Source organism: Anas platyrhynchos, chromosome 4 (assembly GCF_047663525.1).
Source record: "Anas platyrhynchos isolate ZD024472 breed Pekin duck chromosome 4, IASCAAS_PekinDuck_T2T, whole genome shotgun sequence".
Taxonomy (NCBI): domain Eukaryota; kingdom Metazoa; phylum Chordata; class Aves; order Anseriformes; family Anatidae; genus Anas; species Anas platyrhynchos.
The window spans coordinates 46,223,799-46,247,528 of record NC_092590.1 but is presented as its reverse complement, the minus strand read 5'-3'; the positions used below and the strand labels follow the sequence as shown (position 1 = coordinate 46,247,528).

The following is a 23,730-nucleotide window of genomic DNA, read 5'->3' as shown; positions in this document are numbered from 1 at the left end:
TAACCGCCCCAGTTTTTTGTAACACACGTCAGGCTGTGTACTACATGTCTGCGTGTCTGCATGCCTGTGTATAGGATTATAGTCATCACGCATTAATATATCACACATTTCACAGCTCCAAGTCATAGAGCAGGGTTGGAAATAGCAGCAATACAACTCCAAATGACATTAGATCTTAAAAGGCATAATTACACAGTGGGAGAAACATGGTGCTTCTGGGCATCTTGCACAGCGGGGGCTGTGGCTGCTTGGTCTGAGAGCATGGGGCTTGTGGGTGGCACTGCTGGGGCTGCTGTGGGGTGAGTGGGGGCTGCCTCTGCAGGGTGGGAAGGACTGGATTTTAGGGACAAGCTAGGAATTAGCGTTAAGATTCATAAGTGGCATGTGTCAGTGGTTTGGCCAAATGAAAGAGAAGGTGAAAGCTATGCCTGTGTACGTCTGGAAGGTGCACTGATGGCTGGAAAGGAAAGAAGAGCCATTCAGAATTGCAGGGGTATAGAAAAGATGGAGTGTTTGTTGCATATCAAGAAAAATAATGGTATTTGGCATCCTACCAGGTAGCAAAACAGGATCCCAATCAAAATAACAGATATCACTTTGGTTGCATTATTTTTTAAGAGCAGCCAAGAGAGGGGAAAAGAAGTCCTAATAAATAGAGGAATGGACATGTTTATGGATATCTTGCAAGTGTTAAATCAATACTTGTCTCAAATACTCATTACGCTTCTTCCTAATTTGTCATTTAAAAACGTGTTTGGATCATTGTATGGCCACGTGCAGGTTTTGTCCTGTTAGCTTCATCTCAGGAACACGGGGATAGGGCTGTTTTGTTCCGTCTTTTGGAACTGATTTAGTTTATATGCTGTCTGTGGTCATAAGATCCCCTTTTTCTTCCTCTCTCATCAGAAGTGTCTTGCATGCTCCTTGACCTAGTTAAGGCCCGGCGCTGGGACATGCTTTTGACTATCGTTTCCTTTCCAGCACTGCTGTGTGTTTGTGTGTTGTGCACTTTGTGTTTGTGAGAAACAGGATGAAGTCTACATGTTTTTATGGGTTTTGTTTTTAATAGGTTTGTACGCACTGTGGAGAGCTCTGGGGAAGCGAGCTAACCCCTCAGACAACGAGGTGGCTGGGTCAGTGATGATTGCTTTCAATGACTTCCTGCAAGGGATGAATGATGTCAGGCCCAGCGCCATGAGGGAGGTGGCAGTTGATGTGCCAAAAGTAAGTTATTTTTTGCAGTACACTAGCAACATTGTTAGAGTCACAGTTACGCATTGAAATGTCCTACCAAAGAGAGTCGTTTTCAGAAGTGGAAGTCTCAAGTTGCCAATAAATGTTGTGCATCATCCTTTTGTTTACATATTTATTTAATTTGAAATTAAAACAAAAACAAAAACAAAAAACCATTTACAAAAACCCGAGTTCTTAACGCTCTAGAAAGAGTTGGTAGTGCATAAGTATGTGACCTGATACGTAGTTTTATATGCTGGGGGGACTAATGGAGTAAAAATCTTAGGATGTCTGCTCTGAGCAGATCCTAAATAGCTGTGTAAGTTGGAGCCTTTTGCAAAGCAGACACAAATTTAAGTAGAAACCAAATGTTAGCATTTGTAATCAAAGTGTATTGAAACGAGACTGTGAAGAGAGTGATTGCTGTGATTTGTGTAAAGCAGTTGAGTAATTTTCCATGCAATTCCTACTGCTGTGTCCTGAAAGTCTTCAGTGAGATCACAAGGTTTTAACTGAGGGCAGAGCTGGATGCTGTGGGTGGGTGATCGCTGCCAAGCAGTTACCCATCAGGGACTGTCATTACACGAACAATTCTTTTGGCAGTGCCATCTTCAGTCATCATTGCCCCGCTGACAACTCTTTCTTTCAGTTATGTTATAGTAATTTGGTAACAGACTACATAAATTGAACTGGGGAGCTGATCTACTTTAAGAAGATTCTGATCCGGTTTAAGAAGATTGAGCGAAAGAAAACGTATTTGCTCTTACTGGCTCTTGAGTCTGCAAGCAGTTGTGCTGGTGTTTCTCAGCAGCTCCCCAACCCCTTGAAGAAAACATTTCTGTCTTTCTGCGTGATGATGAGTCATCTGGGAATTGGGCTGCACAGCTACAGACCCTCGCTCCCAAACTATAGGAATGGGAAATGAAATCTGTGAACAGGATGCTGCACGCAGCCAGCTCGGATGTCACACTTGGCTTGTTAAGAGTCTGTGCTGTGCAGCGAAGTGCTGGGTGGAAATGCCTGTGTCGGCCCCAGACAGCTTTTTTCTGGAAACGGTGTAGTGCCATCAGCATCTGCAAGGGTTGGTTAGTTCTGCTGAGAACCAGAGCTACTAATCTCTTCTTGCTTAATTTGCTGCTGTCTCTCGAGCTCATGTCATTATCACTGTGCTCTGCCTTCTGGACATACCGACCCATTTGGAGCTGGATGCAGTGCTGCTAAACAGGGCAATGATGACAGACATAAGTCAGGTCTCAAGGAAATCTGTTCTGAATCCAGGTCAACCTACTATGACAGTTGGCCACTAAACTATCCTGCCAGTGGCTTCCTCAAATGTCACTTATTTGTTAAACATCAGCTGAGTCACTGGAATACTACTGAGACTCATTATTTTGTTGAAGGGAAGGTAACAACATAGCGCAGATTCCTTCTGTGCTTACAGGACATGCATTGTAGCAGAGAATGTAGTGCAGTTTCTATTTCCTCAGATACATTTTTAAGAAGAGTACGCAAAATTTTATGTTGCATGCTTCTAGTAATGATTCCTAGGTATGTCTTAATCTAATTTTATAGACTCAGTTTTGCCTCACCAGTCACGGTTACATGCCTAACTGCTCTGGCTGAAGCCACGTGTTTGACTGATTGCTCTGACACTTGCTGTTAATTGGGTATAGAAGTACTTGGTTTCAGTAGAAATCAAGCCTCTAACAGCTAACTGGATGCAGTTGCAGGGCCACTAATTGGTCACAGCATCTCGTGTTGGTGGTGCTACGTTCTAGAACACTTTGCTGGTTTGTGTTGTTCGCTTGAATGCCTGCAACACGCTCAGGGAAACCTCAGTATTGCTCACTTGCCGTGGAACTGATGCTTATAGTCCTAATTTCCATACTAAATTCCTCTCTACTAATTTACCCCTCTTTCCACTTATCCACCCAACACTTTCCTAGCTGGCTGTTGACCTGCTGCACTGTGCTATGTTGTGTAGGTGCTCTGCAGTAATGTACACCAACAGGGCTCCCTTACGTAGCCAATCTGTGGTGTTCTTAGCAAAATTTTAAAAATGTGATGGGGGGTTGAAGCAAAAGAAAACATGAACGAGATAGGAGTCCAGCTTTCTTCAAGAAACGTGTATGTATATATATATGGTTAATGTATCTGCATGCACAGTATTTTGTGAAGTCATCCTGTTTCTTTCTGTAAGGATAGGTTTTTATTTGCCTGCTTTCCTTGCCCCAGAAACCTCTAGCTAGATGGTTAGTTGTATGGGTGGATTTGTTAGAAAATCAGGGATCACATTCCTTCGTCTTTTGAAGTTTGACCTTGATGTTGTTTGTCATCGGAAAAATTCAATCGGAAAATATTTTCAGTCATGAAATAGCTGATCAGCTATGGGATTTTTTCCAAATAGCAGACAGAAATCTGATCTACGTTAATAATATCCTGTTTTTTTCCATTTGTTATATATACATTATTCACTTGTCAGCTCCCTTGGTGGCTTTTAGGCTATGCAGTTGGTGACAAGTAAATCCATTGATGTACATGCTGAATTAAGCTGAGACTTCTGTGTTTTTTAAGTTTCTATTCTTGAGAAGGTGTTATTTTTTCCATTTTTAACTGATTTGAAGTACCCATATGCAAACTGAGTAAGAAGAGTGCAAAGTCACTTAAAATAAAGCTACAAGTAAAGGTATTTTGTACAAGTGCTCCATCCCATAGTGTCTTGACACCTTTGCCATTTATGTTTTTTGAGGCTGGTGTCACCTCTGATACTAAATGGAAATTATTATGTTTTAATCATGAACTCCAAATTGTTTAGACAACACAGAGCTTGTTCTCTGAAATCTGCAGAATTTTAAGTAGTCTGTAAAGAAAATGTAATTTTTGAATCAGTCTTCACTTCTTAGGTCCTAGAATAGGGTGTTAACTGCTTGACTGCTTAGGAGGCTGCTGAGTGAAATCCCCCTCTTGCAGTCTTTTGTTTAAGACTTAGAAAAACCTCTGTTATACGTATACTTGGGGTAGTAGCTAAAGAACAAGATATGTAATAGAAGCGAGTGGTTTGGGTGGCCTTGCTGAAGTCACTTTATTTCTTGTTGTCGGAGGATATTTGCTAACTATTACAGAATGCTTTGCTGTCTGCTTCTGAAAGGTGCAAGCTAGTTAATAACCTTTTATTTGTAACTCTCACTTCAGGTGATTCATAACCTGTCGTGTTGCCCTTTGCTTGTAACACCGGTGGCATTCACATGTTATATGGATAATGAAAGAACTGTCACTGACACATCCTGAGCTCTTTTCTTATTCCAAGGATATTCAAAGTTATGGATGGGGAAAGCAGCCACAAGTGAGATTGGGGTGGCAGATAAAGCAAGTCTGTGTGCCGGAGGAAGAGGAGCTGCTAAGGTGGAGGTGTCACCGTGTGCTTCTCCCTGTGCTTTGCCTTTCAGCATCCCCCTGTCCTTCTGCTTTTGTCCGGACTGCCGTGCGCATTGCTGGTGACCAAGGCACATGCAAAACCCTTGTCTGCCCAGTTCCACATGGGATCTCGTTTTCTGTTTTTACAGAACCTTCCTTGAACTTTGCTATGTGTTACAACCTTTTTAGAAGGCTGCTTTGTGTGCAGCAGGGATTTAGGAGAAAGGGGATGCACGTTATAAATCAGAAGTTAATATTTCATCAGTTTGGAGAGTTGCGCTGTAGTTGTTCCTCCCTCTCCTATGGGTCTTTCTGAAATTTTTGTAGAGTGCTATGGGTTTTGCTTGCCCGCTTCGTTCCCTTTACTGTAATTCAACACTCAGATTTGTGTCTTTGCAGCCAAAGGTTCTGGATGAGACATCCTTTGCACGTCTGCTTTATTTCTTTACTGCTGCTGCTGAACAACCTCCGGGGAGTTGCTGTTCTGCATCACATTCTGAGCTCTGTTGACCTAGGGAGAGCTAAAGATTATGGCAGTAATGAAATCTTGGTGTCTTACAGACCATAGCAGAGCGCTGTCTCTGCGTGTGTAAGCTCAGCCCTAAGGCTAGTCTTTGCAACCATTTCCACAGCGACAGAATATCACACTTCATTGCTCTGCTGCGAGACCTTTCCTTTCAGTCCGTGTGCAGGTGAAGATGTGTAGCTGGCCATTGCAGCGTGTGTACCGTCATTTGGGTTAATTGCAGCCAGCAAGTTCCTCGGGATGGTATGCAAAAACAATCCACCTAGTTCTGCCGAGCATATACCGCCTTGTGTGAATCCATCTGAATTCTTCCCTCAGAGCGCATTGTTGGTGAGGGACAGTGGTGTTTTTCCCTACTTCTCTATATCCTTTTAAAATGAGGAGACATGTACTTCATTTTGGACTTGACCAGAATGTGAATGTAGTGTGTAATTAACTATTTTTGCTTTTACCATCACTTTTTTTGAATTCTGCCCTGCATTATAGAAATTCAACGTAAGTTGACTGAATTTTTGCCTGGTGAGCTATTTTCTTTTATAACTCGTACCTTGCAAGCTCACATTTAGTGGTCCTATTTGTATGTCCACTTCTGTCAATCTTGTTGATGTTAAATGACATGTAGGGGATCCTAAAAGTCATATGAATAGCACCTCATAAGGCTTGTGCAATAGTCTGCGTATTTGAAATGGGGTGAAAGCAACATATAAGTGTTTTCTTCCAGGCTTTTGTGCGTGCAAAGTACCACTAATGGATTTTGCCACTGTTGCTGAAAGTTATAGGAAATTCCTGGTGTCTTAATTCAGAAGTTTTTCCTTTGTGTTTGCCAAAATCCCTTTGTCTAGATATAAAGACATTATGATAGGAATGACTATCTCTGATTTTCTATTTATTATCTCTTTTGCATTCATTACCTCTTATTGTGAAAATTTAGGCAGGAAGGGAGGATTCTTTCCAACTTCAGGCACCTAACTGAGGTGCCTGAGTTAGACATCTCATCACCATGTTTATTCCCACTGAAGGAAAAAGGGAGAAGCTGGGTGAGAGATGATCACGTATGGGACTTCTGAAAGGTGGCTGATAATCAGGCTGCGTTGCTCTGTGAAGCTCTGTCTCTCTCTCACTCTCAACTGTGTTGGGAGCCCAAGGCGCTGAGGTCAATTTTTGGTGATATGAATTTGTGGTTCTCTTTTCCTCTTCCCTTCCGCACTGTTGTGGAGCTTCTCACTTAACTGTTTTTGATGATTTCAGATAAATGCTTGTATTTCAAAACTAGAGACTTGTGTGCAGCTCATTTTCATCTGTTCATTTAATCTGATTTGTGCAGCTGGTCTTGCTGGTATTATGGAACAGCAACAGAACGGTGTTGTTTGCTTTTTTTCTCCCACAATACCACTTTGAAACCGCAATTCAAAAAGAAATATTGGCAGGTTGCAAAAATTGGCTTTCAATCTATGGGAACTGGCCTGCCACTTTGATAATTCCCCCACTAAAATCCTAAAGCCCTGTCCTCTCTTCTGCTACTGGGTTACTCTGCTGTATCTGATTCAGTCTTACCTTTGCTCTGACCTTACTGAATTTATTTCTTTTCCATTTTAGTGTTGTCCCATTCCTCCCTCCCCCAAATAAAGGAATTCAACCCTTGGCATATCCCTCTGCCCTCAGATCCTTCTCAGTGGGCAGTGGCTATCAGCTGTACATATTTCTTACTTCCTCAGGCTTATAAAGTAATTATTTATTTAAGAACCAAAGAACCAGAAGCTGTTAGTCACTAAGAAGAAATACAGGGATTTTTTTTCTAGAGTTCTTGTAGCATGTTCCTAGTGTGAGAGACAACGTGTTCTGCTGGCAGCAGATCAGCAGCTCCTCACCTTCCAGCTAGCCTTTAATCTCGGAGTACTTCTGAGGGGTTGACCCCTATGTGTTGATTTTCTGTGTTTACTCTCCCTTATCTTTGTAATTTTCTTCTATGTCAAAGACTGACAATAGAAGAGAAGTTTTATTTTGTTTGCAGTTTGCTTGTACTTACACAAAAGTGCTTGCACCACTCACAAATGTTCTTTTCTTCCTCTTCAGTAGTAGACTGAATTGGGTCCCCTGGTTCAGGGACTTTCCAGTTTGAGTTTCCAGTTTGTTATGGTATCAGGCAAATAGCAATTGGGATGAACCAGGAGTGATGGCAATTTTCGGAGTCAGGCAAATGGTGGTGCATTGTGTCTTGGTTATACTCTGCCAGCCTTGCAAGTTTAGCTGTCTTTCTGGAGTTGAAGGGTGCCTTACATCTTACAAATTTTTGGAAGAGTGTTTTAAGACACCAGATCATTTGATTTAGGTCCATCTTGATATGTTTACTGTTTGAGGTGGACAGGAATGGGTGGTGACAGAACAAAGAAAGGGCTGGGGTAACTTCTTAGGCTTGTGTAGAGACAGAGAAGTGTAGCAGGTTTTAGATCCATCTGCTGTTTTGGATAGAACGCACTGGTGGCTTCCCAGTGTATCACCGATGAGCCTGTCCGGTGTCTTCAGCAGAAAAAAATTAAATGCAGTTGTGTTTGAATGTTGTTTATTTCTGTAGATAGCTGTCTGTTTGGTGGCTTGTTTATTTTTAAGCTTCTACTCAAATCTCAAGTGCCCAGTCATACATAGGAGCGGTGGTGTTGGCAATTGGAGGAATTCCCAGAAGTTCAGCTTAGGGGAGTCATGCAGCTGGGACCAGGGCCTTACTCTGCAGCACTAGGTAAAACCTTCTTGGGTTCATTAAATCTTCAAGGAAGACAACAAAGTAATTTAGAAATTATACATCAGCATCAAAAACTGAGTTGTGACTCACTAATGATCACAGAAAGTATTGTTTCTTGTATGATCATGTTGTCATTTTATTATTTTTAATTTTTATAGTGTTTTTTTTTCCATTGTGTGAGTTCAACAAAATGATCTGCTTTGCAGGTATCTTGGTCAGACATAGGAGGACTAGAAGATGTCAAGCTGAAATTGAAGCAGGCAGTTGAATGGCCTCTCAAACATCCCAACTCCTTCATCCGAATGGGGATTCAGCCTCCCAAAGGTGTGCTGCTTTATGGACCTCCTGGATGCTCAAAAACAATGATAGCAAAAGCTTTGGCTCATGAAAGTGGCCTCAACTTCTTGGCAGTGAAGGTAGGACATTTAATCTTATGGTTTCTTAACTCTGGGATAACAGTTCACAATTTACCAATGTTCGGTGCTAGAATCCAGTGGCTCCTGGCATTTCTGATAATTACCTCTGCTACAGAAAATCCCTTGTAAATATCAAACTAGGTTTGTGTTTTCTTGTGAAGACAACTACTTTCTTCCTGTACACCTGTGTTTTCTTAGAATGAGGGGGGTTAAGCCATACAGAGGCATTTAAATCCCTCTCTTATTCTGGTGAAAAATATTAATTATTAGCATTATTTTAAAAACTTTATTTAATGGAAACAAATTCTTAAAACAATGGTAGCAATATGCAACTTTGGATAGTGGATAGATATTCTTGCTGCAATAATTGCTTGCGTGGAAATAATACCATCTCAACTCTTACATTCCTTTTTATTCCTTAAGAATGGTTGCTTTCTTCATCTTACTACTTGTGTTATATTACAGATTTTTCTTGCCCTATTAGTCCTTTTTCAGGGGAAATCATTCTATTCCATTATTTCTCAGAAAGTTTGCAAAATCAGTTATATCTGGAGTACTCTTGGATAAGTGCTATGTTCTCTCAGCATTAAGAAACACGAAGAAATTGCCTATGAAATTGATTGCTGCGGGTCATATGGAAAATACATGAGTGGAAGTTATTAAATAATAATACGGAGCTTCGGCGCATAGGAGGGAAAAAAGATAGTAGAGCGATTCCACATGGGGTAGTCTTGCAGCTGTGTCAGAATGTTAATGAAGTGCAAGAAAAAACATTTGTTTAAGTATTTTTCTTTTAAAAGTATCTCCTCCTCAACAGTGCGATCACGTACTCTTTTCTGTTGACCATCTCTTCGCTCACAAAGCTCTCTGTGTTGCTAGTTCCTGCGCAGCTTCCTCCTCTGCCTGTCCTTTCAGGCACCTTGTGAATGTGGCTCTGGAAGCAGAAGCGGTTGTGCTGACCCTGCAGCCAGCAGCCCTGCGCTGCCTCTGCCTCCTGGTGCTGCAGACAGGCCTCTGGGTCACGGTCACACCAACAAGAGCAGCCTTGGAAACCTCAGCCCTTCAGAAACGCTAGCTTTCCTGCCTCTTCCCTGAAGACAAAGTCGGTCTTTGTGCTCCGGTTACTGGTAAACAAGGTAACCTTTTCCTCCTGCACCGCTTAAGGAAACATTCTTTCTTTGTTTTGCCCAAAGCACTGAGGGCTGAAAGGGGAGGAAATAAAAGTCTCCATCTGGAAGACAAAACCCCAAACCAAACAAAATAAACAACAACAAAAAACACCACCAAAAAAAAAACCAGTTACAACTAAGCCTTGGCACCATGGTGTATTCATCAGTCTAACTTAATCGCTGAAAATAGCTGATGTAGCTGTACGGTCCGTATGTAAAAGATCGGGAAGGTGCATTGATACGAAATACTTTTATACAGCAATGCAGCATTTCTCCAGGGTGCAGACCCCCAGCCCTGATGAGCTGCAGCAGAAAGGGCTGGCTCGGGGAAAGTGCCTTTTATTCCCTGTCGGCTTAAATCCCGGGGCCTGGAACTGGTCGAATATTCAATGTACAGATGTTCCAAGAGGCACATCTCTGGAGTGTGTCCAACCTTGGATGTGTTGACTCCAGGAAGGGAACACAGCCCACTTTCCCTAACTTCACGTTTGCTTCCTGGACAGAAAAGGCAACATCCATCATGTACTAAATGTGTTAAACATCATTGTCTGTAGCACTTCTTAAAGCACAACAGGCATGAATTCATTTCCACTGCATGTATTCCTGCAATAAATCCAAAATAGATGAATATGATTTTGAGAGGGAGAGAGAGAGTTTTTCTTCCTAGCTAGTGGTTCTGTTAATTTTCCCTTTCTCTGCATCGTGTCTCAAATATCCATCTCTGGAACTGATATCAGGCTTTTTGAAATGGAAGCCTGTTTGTGATAATTTACTTTTCAGACCTGCATTTTCCTTCCAGTCGGTCCAGCCCTAAATAAGCAATCCTGATGAAAATACAGCCAGTAGGACGTGTGTGCTCTGGCAGTATAGCTCAGGGGGCTCAGGTTTTTGGTCCGTGGCAGGGACACTCCGTGGGCAGGAGGCTTTGCTCTGGCGATGGATCTGAGTCCATGGCTGGATGACACCTCTCTCCCCTGCGTCTGAAACCTGAGAGGGAACTGCTTACTTGGTTCAGTGATTTTTTTTGGAAGGTGGCCCCACTATGCACACCATGTTTAAGCGATGTGGACACAGTAAATCCGTCCCTTTCCAGAAAGGGTGACAGCGCTCACCTCGGCTGGTCGTGCCACTGGGGTGCAGCTGGCATCTCCCTGGCTCGGGGAGGGCTTTGCGCTCCTTGTCCAGATGTGTCTGTGCAATGTCTCTCCAGTTTGGCCAGCTGCCCCTGTTAAGTAAGGTACTTCGTCTGGGGTGTCTGTAATTTCCTAAAACGTGATGTTTCCATATGTCTTAGGAGCAGCTGGCTGTCACAACGCCATATGAGACGTGGTCAAACGGCGTGCGTCTGACTTGTCTCTAACCTGGTCTGGGAGATAGGCAAAGTCTAGATGTAATTTCTGGGCAGAGGAGACGAAGAAAATAATGTGATAACAGATGTTTGACGTTGCATCCTGTTCTCTCTAAAATCTATTGTGAAGTTTGAATGGTTAGCATTACAATGAATGTGCCCTATTGTAAACACGCTCTTTGATATCTGGCCAAAACCTTTTTATAGCTGTATTTTCATCAAGATCGGTGACCTTTCGCTTTTCCAGAGAAAAGCAGTTGTTTTGCTTGTTTGTTTTTACAGAGCTATCTTGCATATAATTCCTAAGGGGAATCATGTATTTTTATTCCTTTACTGGACTGTTGTTCTTTGTCTCCCTTACAGTGTATCTGCTAAATTTATTGGGAGGGAGGTTGTCAACTGCTTAGTAGGAGATGGCTCCTCCTGTTCCTTCTTATCGCCCCTTTGTCTGTATCTCTTGTAGCATTGAGGCTTTTCAGGGGGTTAGTGATCATCTTGATACTTTTTTGCCCAAAATCTGTTATCAAAAGACAGCTGAATTGTTCTCAACTTCTTGGAGTTTTCGGTGTTTTGCAGTCATGGAGAGCAAAAAAGGGGTGAAAGAGTGAACTAAGATAATTGTTTCATTCTTTGGTGGTTGAACATCACACTTAATTTATTGACAATTTCTGATCTGATTGAATTCTTTTTCATATCAGCCATCCGTGCACTCTTGTCCTTCTTCATGCTCCTCTTGTGCAGGCCCAAAAGCTTGTAATTTTCCTCAGAGATGTATTTTATGTGTCTTTCACCAGCGGAAAATAAAATTGTATGCAGATATTAGGTCTATAAATATTAATAGGATGGGGAATATAATTTTCAACTTCTGCCAGGCTGATGACACCTCTTTGTTATATATAACCACATGTGACATTTTTGCTTTAGACGTGATCTAATTTTCTGGAATTGAATATTACTGCATTGCTTCTCTGATTTTTTGCTTCATTTCACTGTTTACTTGGTGATTATCTCTCTGTACTTTTTGACAGTTCCTGCACTTAGGGTCAGCTTTGACTGGCTGCTTTTTAGAGATGTATGTTGATTAGATCTCTGAGATTTTAAGGTGATACTGGAAGAGTAGTCTGGGGAGGAAACTTCCATATCTTGCTGTATTCCATAGATTGGGAAACGATGATAATTTTATCAGCATTTGGCTTGCATCTTTGTTTAGATTTTGCTATGGCTGACCCCTTAGATTTTTTTGTTTTTTATTTTTAGGAAATCCTATGTCATTATGTTGTGCTAAGAATCTAATGAATATTACATTTCTTCATGGATTTTCTGTTAGCCTCCTGGGAGGCAGCTTGCAGAGAGACAATCTCTGATTTTTATTTGTTGTTTTTTTTTCTCTTCATTGTTGTGATATCTATTTGATTAACTTTACTAACAATGATGCCATTGTACTTTTTTTGTATTAACCTGTTTTGAAATGAATGCTGAAGCTTGCTCTTACACTGTAAGGCTGATGAGGCACCGCTGCAGCACCTACCCAGATAAATTCCATCAGCCAGGTACAAGCTGTTCTTTGGCTGCCAGTCCCAGAAGGACCATGGGGACTGGAAAATCCTTTTGCCCCTTTTGTTGCCCAAGATGCAGTGTACCAGAAGGGATGTTTGTTGGTGATGGTGTCCTGCATTACCTTGTACTTACTCAGCCTGCTAAAGTCAGAGGGAGACTTTCTGCTGATATCGGAAGGCTTTTGCTCAGGGTTGTATCAACAAAGGATTTTGAGTTCTGCTTTCTGTCCAACAAGCATTACCCAAGTTTACAAAATAAATACCAAGAAAAATTATGCAACTTGTATATGTTCGTAATGGTTTTAGAAGCATCATTTTTCCTCTTGCTGCTCAGTGCTTCTTAATATTTTGCTGTTTCAAAGCAAAACTAAAGCAAAAACTCATTTAGGGATACTGACAGAAAACAGCTTAGACCTACAGAAAATTAAGATTTTCAAAAGTTAAATTTCTCAGAATTCATCTGTATAAGTGAGACACAATAATTGTTGTAAATATGATAAATCTTGAAAGTAATACTAAAAAACAAAACAAAACATGATGGTAAGTAGCATTTAAGGACGTTAACAGCAAGAGATATGTAACGTACTGTTCTAAAATATTAGTTTTGTTTGTTAGGAGCTCTAACTGATAGACAAAAATAAACAGGTTAGAAATTTTTCCCAGCATTTTACTTTCCGTTACTTAAGAGTTTGGGCTGCAGGCATCTTTTCTTTTCTTCAATTAGCAGTAATTACAAAAATATACACTGTTCTCGGAGCTCTGACTTCACCTTGGCTTGATTTAACTTCCTGTATCACCCTGCAGATGCTTTTGTACCACTCCCCGTGCTTGACATGTGCTTAAGTTTAGTTTGTCATCTGGGTCAATTACGTCAAAATATTTTCCAATTGAAGTTTCCTCAGCTTTTCCCTTCAGCTCTTGGCTGGGGCAGTTAAAACAGATTAATGAGGCTTGGAAAGGCTGCCTGCTTTGCTTTGTGAAGAACTGTCACTGAATTTTGGGAAGAGAGTTTAGCCTTCCGACTGGGATTTCTGCGAGTAGAAGAATGAAATAAGAAAGCTGGGTGGTTGTGACTGGCTGGGCGATGCATATAAGATTAAAAATGAAGAAGCGTTGTGGTTTTATGGGAAACTGGCAAACGTCCGATAACATTTGCAAATTTTATTTACATATAGTTATATTTATTTGTGTAGTAACACATTTACAGCAACATGCTAGTTAATTAGCGCATAATGAGACAATATACTTTGAAAATGCTCTAATATTTCCACAAGGGAGAGCAATTGGAGATACTTTATGAACACTGTGGGTGCTCAGGCTATCTGCATGTTTTACTCAACTGAAAATAAGGCATTCCTCCATTCATACCCTAAGCTTTCCAACAGTGAACGTGCAGACAGAAAATGATTTGGAAATAATCTCCCATCTCAGTTTCCTTCTCCCTTCTCAATTACATTGCAAGATTAATGAACGTAGCTTCCCCCTCTTGAAGTTGCCAGGTTTGTCAGCAGTCGGGTTGTGGTAAAATGGCAGTCACGGGATCGGGTGCTTGAGGAGCAGTGAAGTATGGCTCTGGGTATGTTTTGCAGCATGGATGGCTGATTTCCTGCCTTTTTTTTCACTGTATCGCTGTTGATCCCACATGGATAGTGCCCTTCTGGTAACAAGCCTGGTCCTAAACAGAGTAGTGGATGGCAGCCTTTGGGCTCGAGGGCTGGCGCTGTAGGGAAATGCAGTGCTGAATAGGAAGGGGCGCTGAAAATCCCTGTTGGACACGAGTGACTTGCAAAGGGGCCTTTGTGGTGGGTGGGATGGGGTGCTGTAGGGTCTGCTTCATCTCTACCCCCACAGAATTTCTCCCTTGATACTGCGGTGCCGGTGCCTGCACCGAGTCCTGACAAACCATCATGGTGGCTGTGCCCAACAGGGCCCTCTCCGAATGTGCCATGAAGTTTATTCAATGTTTCCCATCAGCTCACTGCACACTACAAATCCTGGCTTCTGTGTTACGTGAAGAAGCCCAGACAGGTTGTTGCTAAAGCTTGCTGGTCAAGAGAAGGCGAACAAGGTCGATAAAGGAAAGTGCCTTAGCAGTTTGATGGCGCTGCTGGTAGAGACTTAATTGCAAGGACCACAGTTCACAATTTTTTGCCAGCCATTCCCTGAGATACTTTGAGCCCACAAGCACCTGTCTAATTTGAAGTTTTTAAAACACCAGACAGGTGCCAACAAGTTTTTTTAAGGTCCTTTGGTATGCAGGGCAGAGGGAGAGGAAGTGATTAAAACGGTGAGTGCGCTGAGCCTGGGGTTTACAGGCTGCTGAGAATCTGAGCGATGCAGATTAAGTCATTAAACAGCATTAAAGAGAAGAAGGATGCTTTATTCTTAGCAAGCAATATACTGCATTTTATTACTGAATGTTTGTCTAAAATGCAGCTTAACCAAGATAACTGATTTAGGAGTTCTTCCAAGCCGGTTGCTGATGTGACAGTAGGTCCTCTCACTTGCACTGTCATGAAACTGGGGTGGGGGAAGCCGAAATGTTGCATCTAACCCATGAAGGCTGTGCTGCTGGTGGCTGGGATCACGCTTTGCTCATCTGAGCTGGCTGTCGGCACTACTCCGGCAGGCTGAGAAATTAGCACATCAGAGTGATGTGGATCGCATCTGCAAGGTAGATGCCTGTCTGTCCAAATCAGTTAGTGTGAATGTCTAACTCAGATGCAGATGTCTGCATGTGGGCAAATAAACCTTGCCCTGGGTATGCATTTTAAGGAGTTCAGAACTGCTTTGACATGAAGCTTTATTTTTTTTTGAGGTTCACTGTGCACAGCTCTGTTCCTATATACTTAATTTGAAATTAAACGTTAATTATTTGACTGATATTTTAATGTCTGTTTAATAATTTCTACAAGCATAAGTACATAACTTACCTGATTGTCACAACAGTTAAAAAAAAAAAAAAAAAAAAAAAAGAGAGAGAGGGAGAGAGAGAGGGAAGTTACAGATTACATTTCTTATCAGTTGAAAGTCATTACCCTAGTATTTTCAGGTGGAAAAAATCCCCAAGTGGCTTTAAGCACTGATTAGAAAAATTACTGATACTCTCTGATACTCTTTAACTTCAGGGATGCCAGATGTTGCCCTTGCTGTTTGAAAATACTGAGAACTTCTGTCATAACAATGTGTACATAAGCTTATCTTGTGTTGCAGCCTGTATGCAGAGGTTTTATCTTTTGAGCAGTTAATCTTTCAAGAGTTTATTCTGATCATATTTAACATGTAAGGATGTTTTTCTTTTATGTATATAAATACATATTTATATATTATATAAAAAGGGCTACCAATTTATATTATATCTATAAAAAGGGTTACCAATATAAGAGAAAAATCTACACCCAATCCAGATGATAAACACGTGGGAGGCATCATGACAGAAGGGGAATGCATCTTGTAAAGGAGGATGGGATAGTCTTTCAACAGAGCATGCATGGAAACAACTCTCTCTATTTTGAGGCTGAATAAACAAAACTCAGCAGTATGCAGCATGCCTGAATTGGCAGATTTTATACTATTGTTCTGGGTTGTAGCTCACAAATGGTATGCTTATATGCATGGCTAAGCTACAGCTACTTCTGCCAATTTCCTCCTCCAAATCTTTTGCTGGTTTTGGAGTCACTGTGCAAATGACCAGAAGGAGCAGGTTTTATTTCTTCACATCCTTTCATACGGAGGATTCCTTCTTGCAGAAGAGAGCAGAGCTATGCATCATTAAACTGTACCATTTGTTACTAGCACCTCTAGGTCAGTATATCAACAGCTGTAAACAGGTTTTAAAGGAATCATTATGGTCACCTCCAGGCCAAAAATGATGTTTCACCAACTGTCAATTTGCTGAATAAGTGCGGTTCATGTCATTTGATTTTTTTAAAAGCAATAGAAAAGCATTGAAAAATAATAATAATAAAAAATCTCCTGGCATTTCTTGAATAGTCTCCAACTTCTAAATGAGTTTCCTGAAAAGAGAAGGTGAACTTTCAGAAAATTGGAAGCAGTGCTTAGCTGTCAGCCAGCAGCTTGGTGATGGCCACTGGGCTGCTTGGCGTACAGACCGCTCCCTGGGAAGAGCGGCCATCCATCTCAGCCAGAGGACAACCTGTGTGCACACAGGGTAAGGCAGACGTTCAGCTTGGCTTGGACCAGAGCTAACCCAGTTCAGTTCCTACATCCAGCTTCTTTGAACGTTTCTAGTTTTTGTGTTGTGGTTTCAAGTGTTTGCATTAGATGAAACGTATACCAATTCCTCTTCTTTGGTGTGCTTTTTCTTTCACTTTGGAGTCTTTTCCTTTTATTGCCGTGTATAATAAGAGCTCTAAGCTGCTTGCAATAAAAGACATGTTTCTGAATGGCAGTTCTGGTATTGTTGGTGAGTGGTAAACTATGAGACCTTCTTCAAATCAACTTTGATGAAAATTCTCCATAGGGCACAGGTCATTAATACATAGTGGTCTTTAACCTGGTGTTGCTGCTTAATGAAGAGAAAAATTGAGAAAAACTTCATGTTAAAGCTTACAGCAAAACCATGCATTCAAAATAATTCTCTTTGGAAACATTTTAAACACTATGTATTGCTTTGATGTTGCCTTGATCATATTTTAATGCGTAATTAAAAATAAAACTCCATGCATCTGAAATTATATTGTACCTTAAAGCACAAAGGGAGTAGTTTTGGTTTTAAGTATTTTTTGCTCAGACAAAAGAAGAGAAAATGTCAGACTATTTGATGTTGTTTGTCATACTAGAGGAGTACACTGTTGGCTCTGATGTTTGTGATGTTGGCTTCCATGAGAATACTGATGTGGATGAAGACAGTTTGTGGGAACAAGGGCATGAGAGAGAAGCTCTGAGAAAAAGGTAGTAGGAGAAATCTGTAATCCTGGGTAGAATCTGCAGAGATTTGACAAAAAGCTAGACAGAAAGTGAAAGCTGCTGTCTTGTTACTTCGGCAGTTGCTAGGCCCACTCTATCACATTTCTCATCTGCAATGAACATGATGAATGGCAAAGGCCCAGGGCAGCTGGATGCTGTCTATTAGAGCTAGAAGCCTGTTCTGCACAAACGGCTGCTTGCTCCTCATCTTTGATGTTCACAGTGAATATAGGAAAAGGCCTTGCATTACTCTCTCTCCTTCTCACCTTCCTTTTTCCTTTTCTTCGTCCTTCCTGAGTTACGTGTCTGAACAATTCTGTTCCTATACAGGCGTCCAATAGACTTTGAAGTTGTTGAAAGCCTACAGGTGCCATTTTAACTTTAGATACTGCAGCAGTAATTTTAAGGATAGATGTGGAAGGTAGCAGCGCTTGCATCATTTCTGTTTCCTACTGGCAAGGCATATGGTACTCTTCTTCAGCCCTTACACAGTTGGCTTTACCTGTATGGCTGGCTGCTGCCGTATCTCACCTGGCCCTATGGGTAATGGACCACACTAAAAAATAAAATAAAATAAAAAATAGTACTGTGGCATAGCCAATATGTTTTGCTGATACCAGATAACTTATGCTTTTCTTATTACAATATACATCCGTTCCCAAACATTTGCAGAGGTGCTTTCCAGTGGTGCCAGTGTCAGGATAAAGTCGGTGCGCTAACTTACTGCAAGGTTGAAAATGAGAGTGGAGAGGGGAGGCTGCAAAAAAACAGTGTGCTACATTTTCAGAGTAAAGGATGTGTGTTCTGCCCATCTGGGTACAAAGACCAGGTGGTCCTGTTGGAAGAGGGACCACCAGAAGCTCTGTCACTGCTGGTGTATGTCTGCCACACGTTCCTGGTTCCAGCATAACTGCTGTTTGAAGCTGCCTTACTGCTCAGAGCAGAGCATTGCCTGAAGGTGCTCATAGCACTGAAGCACAGGAAGGTTGTGCAGTTTTCCAGCTGTGAAGGACGTTGTTTCTGTTGGTGAAATTATGAGGGCACCTGTTCCCTGGAAAACAGACCGAAGCCACTGGCTCGTTTTGTTCAGGGCAGTGGATAATCATCGCTGGTCATGGCTGTAGGTCAATGTTGATGCAAACCAGGCTGAAGTCAATGAGTCATTACCAATCCCATGAGAATCTTAGCCTCATTAAGAAGCGTTATTTTAGCAGCCTGTCCTACGGGATACAGCAAAACAGAAAATGCTCTGAGAACTCTCCATTGTTTTGCTTTTTGTAATTGTAAGTACTTGCTCAAGACTTCAGCACTGACCCTGTGGTCTCCGGTCTTTTCCTGGTGGACAGGGCTGTGAGTATAAACAGGCACCGCAGCAGCTGGCACTAATAATTGTGCTTGGCAGAGAGGAGAAGGAATGCAAATCAGTGAAGACACTGAACAGCTTTCTTGCTGGGGATGGAGTGCCTCATGGATGGGTTTCAGGTGTGCTGCTATGGCAGCTGCTCCTTGCTGGACCTGCAGGCTGTCTGATTCAAAAAAGTGTTGTTAAACATGGTTTTAAGTCACTGCTTCAGTGCTTGGCTAGGTAGGATGCATGTTGAGTGTACAAGTAAATGCTTTTCCGTAAATGATCTTTTTGGCTGACTTGCCGCCCCCTTGTTGCTGTTGTTGATCCAACAACTCCTGAGAACCCCCAAGTGTTTATTTTTTTGGTTAGTGCTGTTTCTCATTAAAGTACTAGGTAAGCATTGTAGTAAGAGGATTAACCTACAGGCATAGTTACTTGCATGCATAGTGGTATAAATGCAAGAAAACTGGGTATAGGTAGAAGGTAAGCTGAAAAATGCACAAGTAAGACTTTTGCAAGTGGAAAATTGTCAAAATTCCTTGTAAGTTTATCAGTAATGTAACACTAGGAGATTTTGACAGTCATTTAGGATGTAAATATAATATGTATTTAAAATACTTATTTTTCTTAATTTTACAGGGACCTGAGCTGATGAATAAATATGTTGGTGAGTCTGAACGAGCAGTGAGAGAGGTGAGAAAGTGCAAGCTATACATGATGTTCGCTTTTCTTGGCATTCAATTTTTTTCTGTGTTTATAAGGTTATCTTTAAATTTTCCAAAAAATCTTTTGGTTTAAGTTTTTTAAACAACCAAACAACAACCAGAAGAGATCTTTGTGCTGTTTAACTTCATCCTGCACTGGCATAGTGATGCACATCAAATTAGGGATCCTGTAGCAATTTTCACTATAAGCCTGTGTTACGCAACATCAGGAATAATTACTAAAAAGTCTGTTTTTAAAAAATGACCACAAAGCTTACGTCTGTTCCGTGATGTTCTGTAGCTTTTGAGGTGTGCAGGGGTTGACAGCAGTATGTAAAGAAATTTCAGTGCCTTAAAACTGAGTGCTTCATGGTTGTTTTTCTAGATCTTTAGGAAAGCCAGAGCGGTGTCTCCTTCAATTCTTTTCTTTGATGAAATAGATGCGTTGGCAGTTGAAAGGGGAAGGTAAGTAATCCTGTTACAAAAATCACAGACATTATTCTCTGATAATTTACTTGTACATTGTGCAATCACAAGTATATTGTCTTTCTAGAATTATTTTATTAAATAAAATCATTCCACATGCAGAAGAGTAGCATTTGTGACTTAACTATAAGAGTATTTCACTTGGCATAAACAGGTAAGTTGGTGGAGTTCATCCTTTCTCATGTCATTAGCAGGAAGGATTCTACTGGTTCTCATGCCCTTCGGCTCTTTTCTGTGGTTTTAACTTGCGTTTATTTCCAGTAACTAACTCCTTTCTTTTCCCAGGGTTGTTGCACTGTTCTAGTATAGTGCCTCCATCAAGCAAAGCAAATGGTCATATGCTATATAACTCTGGGATTTCCAGATAGACTACTCATATGCTTAAATTTAAACTCACATTCAAGCATTTTGCTAGACAGGGACAAACTTCATGAAAAAAAATAGAAGTGTGTATGTCCTTTTACGTGTTACCTTAAAAAGGGATTCTTCTGCAAGCAGCTAACAATCTTCTTACAATATGAGAGATGGTTAGCTTTTGTCTGAGGGAGTATTATAGCAGGTTTTATTTGCTGCTGTGGCATTTAAAATTTGACAGGCTATGGAAGTAGTCTTTCTTGGGGGACACGTTTTTCATAAAATAATTTTTCTAGTGAACAGCTACGTGTTTTGTTTGATTTGCATGAAGAACTATGACATATATGCATGTAGAAAGTATTTATCTAGTTTAAAGAAGCATCAGTTTTCCATCATGTTTCTGGAAAAGAAGCTACCTTGGCATCCATACAGATCCCTTCGTATTGTGAAGGGGCCATTTATATCTGCAAAAATGGGTTAAAGACATCAGTCATTCTGATGTTTCAGCAACTAGAATTGTTTACTTAAAAGGAGATGTTGTCTTGCGTAGCATAGAGCTGCCCTTTGAAACTACTAAGAAAATGAAAACATTCTCTGCTGAAACTGCGAAAGCTGATATAAGACATCCCCATCAGCATCCTTCTCATATGCAGTGTATGCAACTGTGACATTTGTAAACTTCCTAGAAACGCTAGCCACCCTGTGGTATTCACTGAAACACCTGCCTACTTTTCACAACAGAGAAGTTGCAAAAATGTGTGCTGGAATCAAGCCAATAGGAAAAAAAATTCCCTCTGCTGCAATGCTCATGTGTTTAGTTTTCAGAAACACTGCTTCATCAAGATAAAACCTTCAGGAAGAATAAGACATAGTATATTTTAATCAGCCTTTTCACCCCATGCCCTAAAGGCATTGAGCTTGTTTATTTGTTTTATTCTTTTAGGGGGTAAATAACCCAATTTTACCTTACCTGGAACTGTCTGTGGGGGGTAGTAGGCCTGGCACAGCTTGCTGAAGAATGTGGTATGACCTGCTGCAGTCATGTTGCGCTGGAGACATCTGGTTTTGGAGCTTTAAAAAGAACAGGGTGGGACACACAAATATTTCATTGTCAAATCTGAACCAGATGGGAGGTAAAATATGTAGCAGAGTTCTCATAAAATTCATCTGAAATTAAATGGTGTAGGAAACCAGACAAGGCACTTATTAGAAATGGCCTTTTTTTACAGGCTGACTTTGCACAGTAGGAATTTGCAAATGCATTAGAGATGCTAACGATTTGTGGCCTCTGGAGATCCATTTCCTGTACTATTACTAACCATACTGAAGTTTTCAAGGAAACACCTGTTTATATTGTCTCCCTGTTCCCTCTGTTGGTTGAATTGGTTTTCTCCATCTTGGCAGTGAAAAACTCTCTGTGATACAATTTTGGAGAAGTTTTACCTCTTAGTTTAAATCCTACTTAGGATTCTGTGGGTTGTGGGTCTTGTGCAGAAAATGCACTGCATCCCAAAACTTCCTGGGTAGGTACCCTCTCCTGATCCTCACAGAATGTGTCCAGAGATACAGAAAAGCATAAACTATTAAGCTGTGGGAGTAGTGTTATGCACGGTTCAGATCTGATATACAGATGTGAAATAACAGTGAGTAATTGCTTACGCTCTTCAGAGCACTTTGCCAAATATTCATTAACCCATTATTACTTGTTTAGATTTGACTAAAGCTTGTGGGTTTAAAACATTAACGTTTTGCTCCCAACCCTCTATAGAGATCACTAAACAATCCCATCTCATCAGCAGATGCAAATTAATATCAGCGCATACAAATTAATAGACTGGGTAATTTATTGTAACCAGCTGCAGGTAGATCAAGAAAGCTGAGGAACCTTCTTGCCTGCACCATAATGTGCAATGTCTCTTTTGCATCATGTGGCAGAGCCTCTATCACTGCACGAGCCATTGCAAACACCGTAGGTGCACTCAGGTCTGCCACAGCGTCTTATTTATTTTACAGTCCCAAGCCATAATTCCTTAATTTTAATACAACATCTAACCCTCTATCTAGTATATCCAAGCCCTCTTGGAAGATTTTTCACTCTGGTTTACATTGAGGTATTAGAGGAAGCTTAAAGAGAATGGACTGACAGTGAGGAAAAAGGAAGACATTTACTATAACTGATTCTAAAGAAGAAATGATAAACCTACTGATGAAAAAATGGGGAGAAAGTAGAGGTATATAATGAAGTTAGAAGAGCAAAAATTATTATATTAAGACAGGAAAAACCTCTGAAAATTAGGAAGAGTTCAGATGGTGAATTCTCCTTCACTGTGAATTGGTCCTGTGGGAGAAGCTCAGGCAACCTACCACTTGGCATATTTCAAACAAAACTGATGTTTCATGGATTAATATGCTGGGAGAGGTGAGCTACATGATGCACAAAGTCTTTTCCACTGTCCTCTAAACTTTTCCTGTGGCTTTAATTAGTGATAGGTTCCACGAGCTGGCGACAACTTTATTTTTTTCCTTACTTTTGCAAGTTGATGTTATAGCTCTTTGGAGGAGAGGCTGTGCTGAAGGGAGACCCGCAGGGCTGGTCCAGATACAGCAGCACACAGAGAGGAATGTTTGCCTCTCAGTAATCCCTTCCCTGCTCTGTGCTCGAGACTCTTAACAAATTGCACAGCTGCGAAGAATTATGGGTATTTGTTATTCCTTGCTATCCTGACCATGTAAAACCTAACTCTTCTGGCCATTAGAGGTTGCCAAGAGGGAAATGGCTTGGTAATTAGACTTGAAAGTGATGAATGAACATGGCTCTGTGTAAATGCAGCACAGACAGTCTGTTTGCTGAACTTAAGAAATCTATGTGCTTTGGAAATGGGACATTGTTTATACAAGTAGGATTTTTAGGATTTTTGGGCAATGGATGTATTTGTTCCTTTTCTTGTTTTTCAGAAGCAAAAAAAAAAAAAAATTCCTCTTTAACTGCAAATCTTTGTAATGTGAGATGGGAAATGTAGGCTGATGCGATACTGCTAAATACAGTTTCCAAGGTGGAAAATTAAGGACAAGGGACAAAGATCAGTACCTTGCATTTGATTAGTGAAGGCCAAAACAAGTTGGTAGATGAACAATACTAACTTTTTTTTGGAGTGAAGGTAGAAATGACAAAGTGAGAGGGCTTTGGTACCAACCCACTGAAACTACAATACGGTGATGCTCTTCCAGGGATGTCTGTTATCCTGTATGATGGGGTACAGTGGAGCAGGGGCATGGCTACATTCCGAAGCCACAAATTAAAATGCTCAAAATGTCTGAAAGAGGTACTGTTTCACTTCAGGTGTTAAAATATTTGCAATCTGAATTTCTGAGGCACACAGGCTTCTAGGTGAAGCTATAAAGAATGGCAGCTTCTCTTCTGTAGTATGGCTGCTGTGCTTCTAGCAGGGACTGTGATACATTTTCTGATTTTAAACTGAGATGTATGTCTTACTGGAGTATTATAGTACA

The 23,730-nt window shown here is 40.9% G+C and overlaps 1 protein-coding gene across 4 annotated transcripts in view; it reads left to right on the top strand.

Annotated features, from left to right (window-relative positions):
• AFG2A (AFG2 AAA ATPase homolog A) overlaps positions 1–23,730 on the top strand; it is a 189,157-nt gene that overhangs the window by 24,039 nt on the left and 141,388 nt on the right. For all 4 annotated transcript variants that reach the window (XR_003497102.3, XM_027456823.3, XM_027456824.3 and 1 more), the window contains exons 10-13: positions 1,070–1,224; positions 8,117–8,326; positions 19,316–19,369; positions 19,766–19,845. Coding sequence is in view for 3 of the 4 variants with exons in the window: in XM_027456823.3 (XP_027312624.3) it covers positions 1,070–1,224; positions 8,117–8,326; positions 19,316–19,369; positions 19,766–19,845 (499 nt within the window). In the remaining variant the exon portion in view is untranslated. The remainder of the gene's footprint in view (positions 1–1,069; positions 1,225–8,116; positions 8,327–19,315; positions 19,370–19,765; positions 19,846–23,730) is intronic.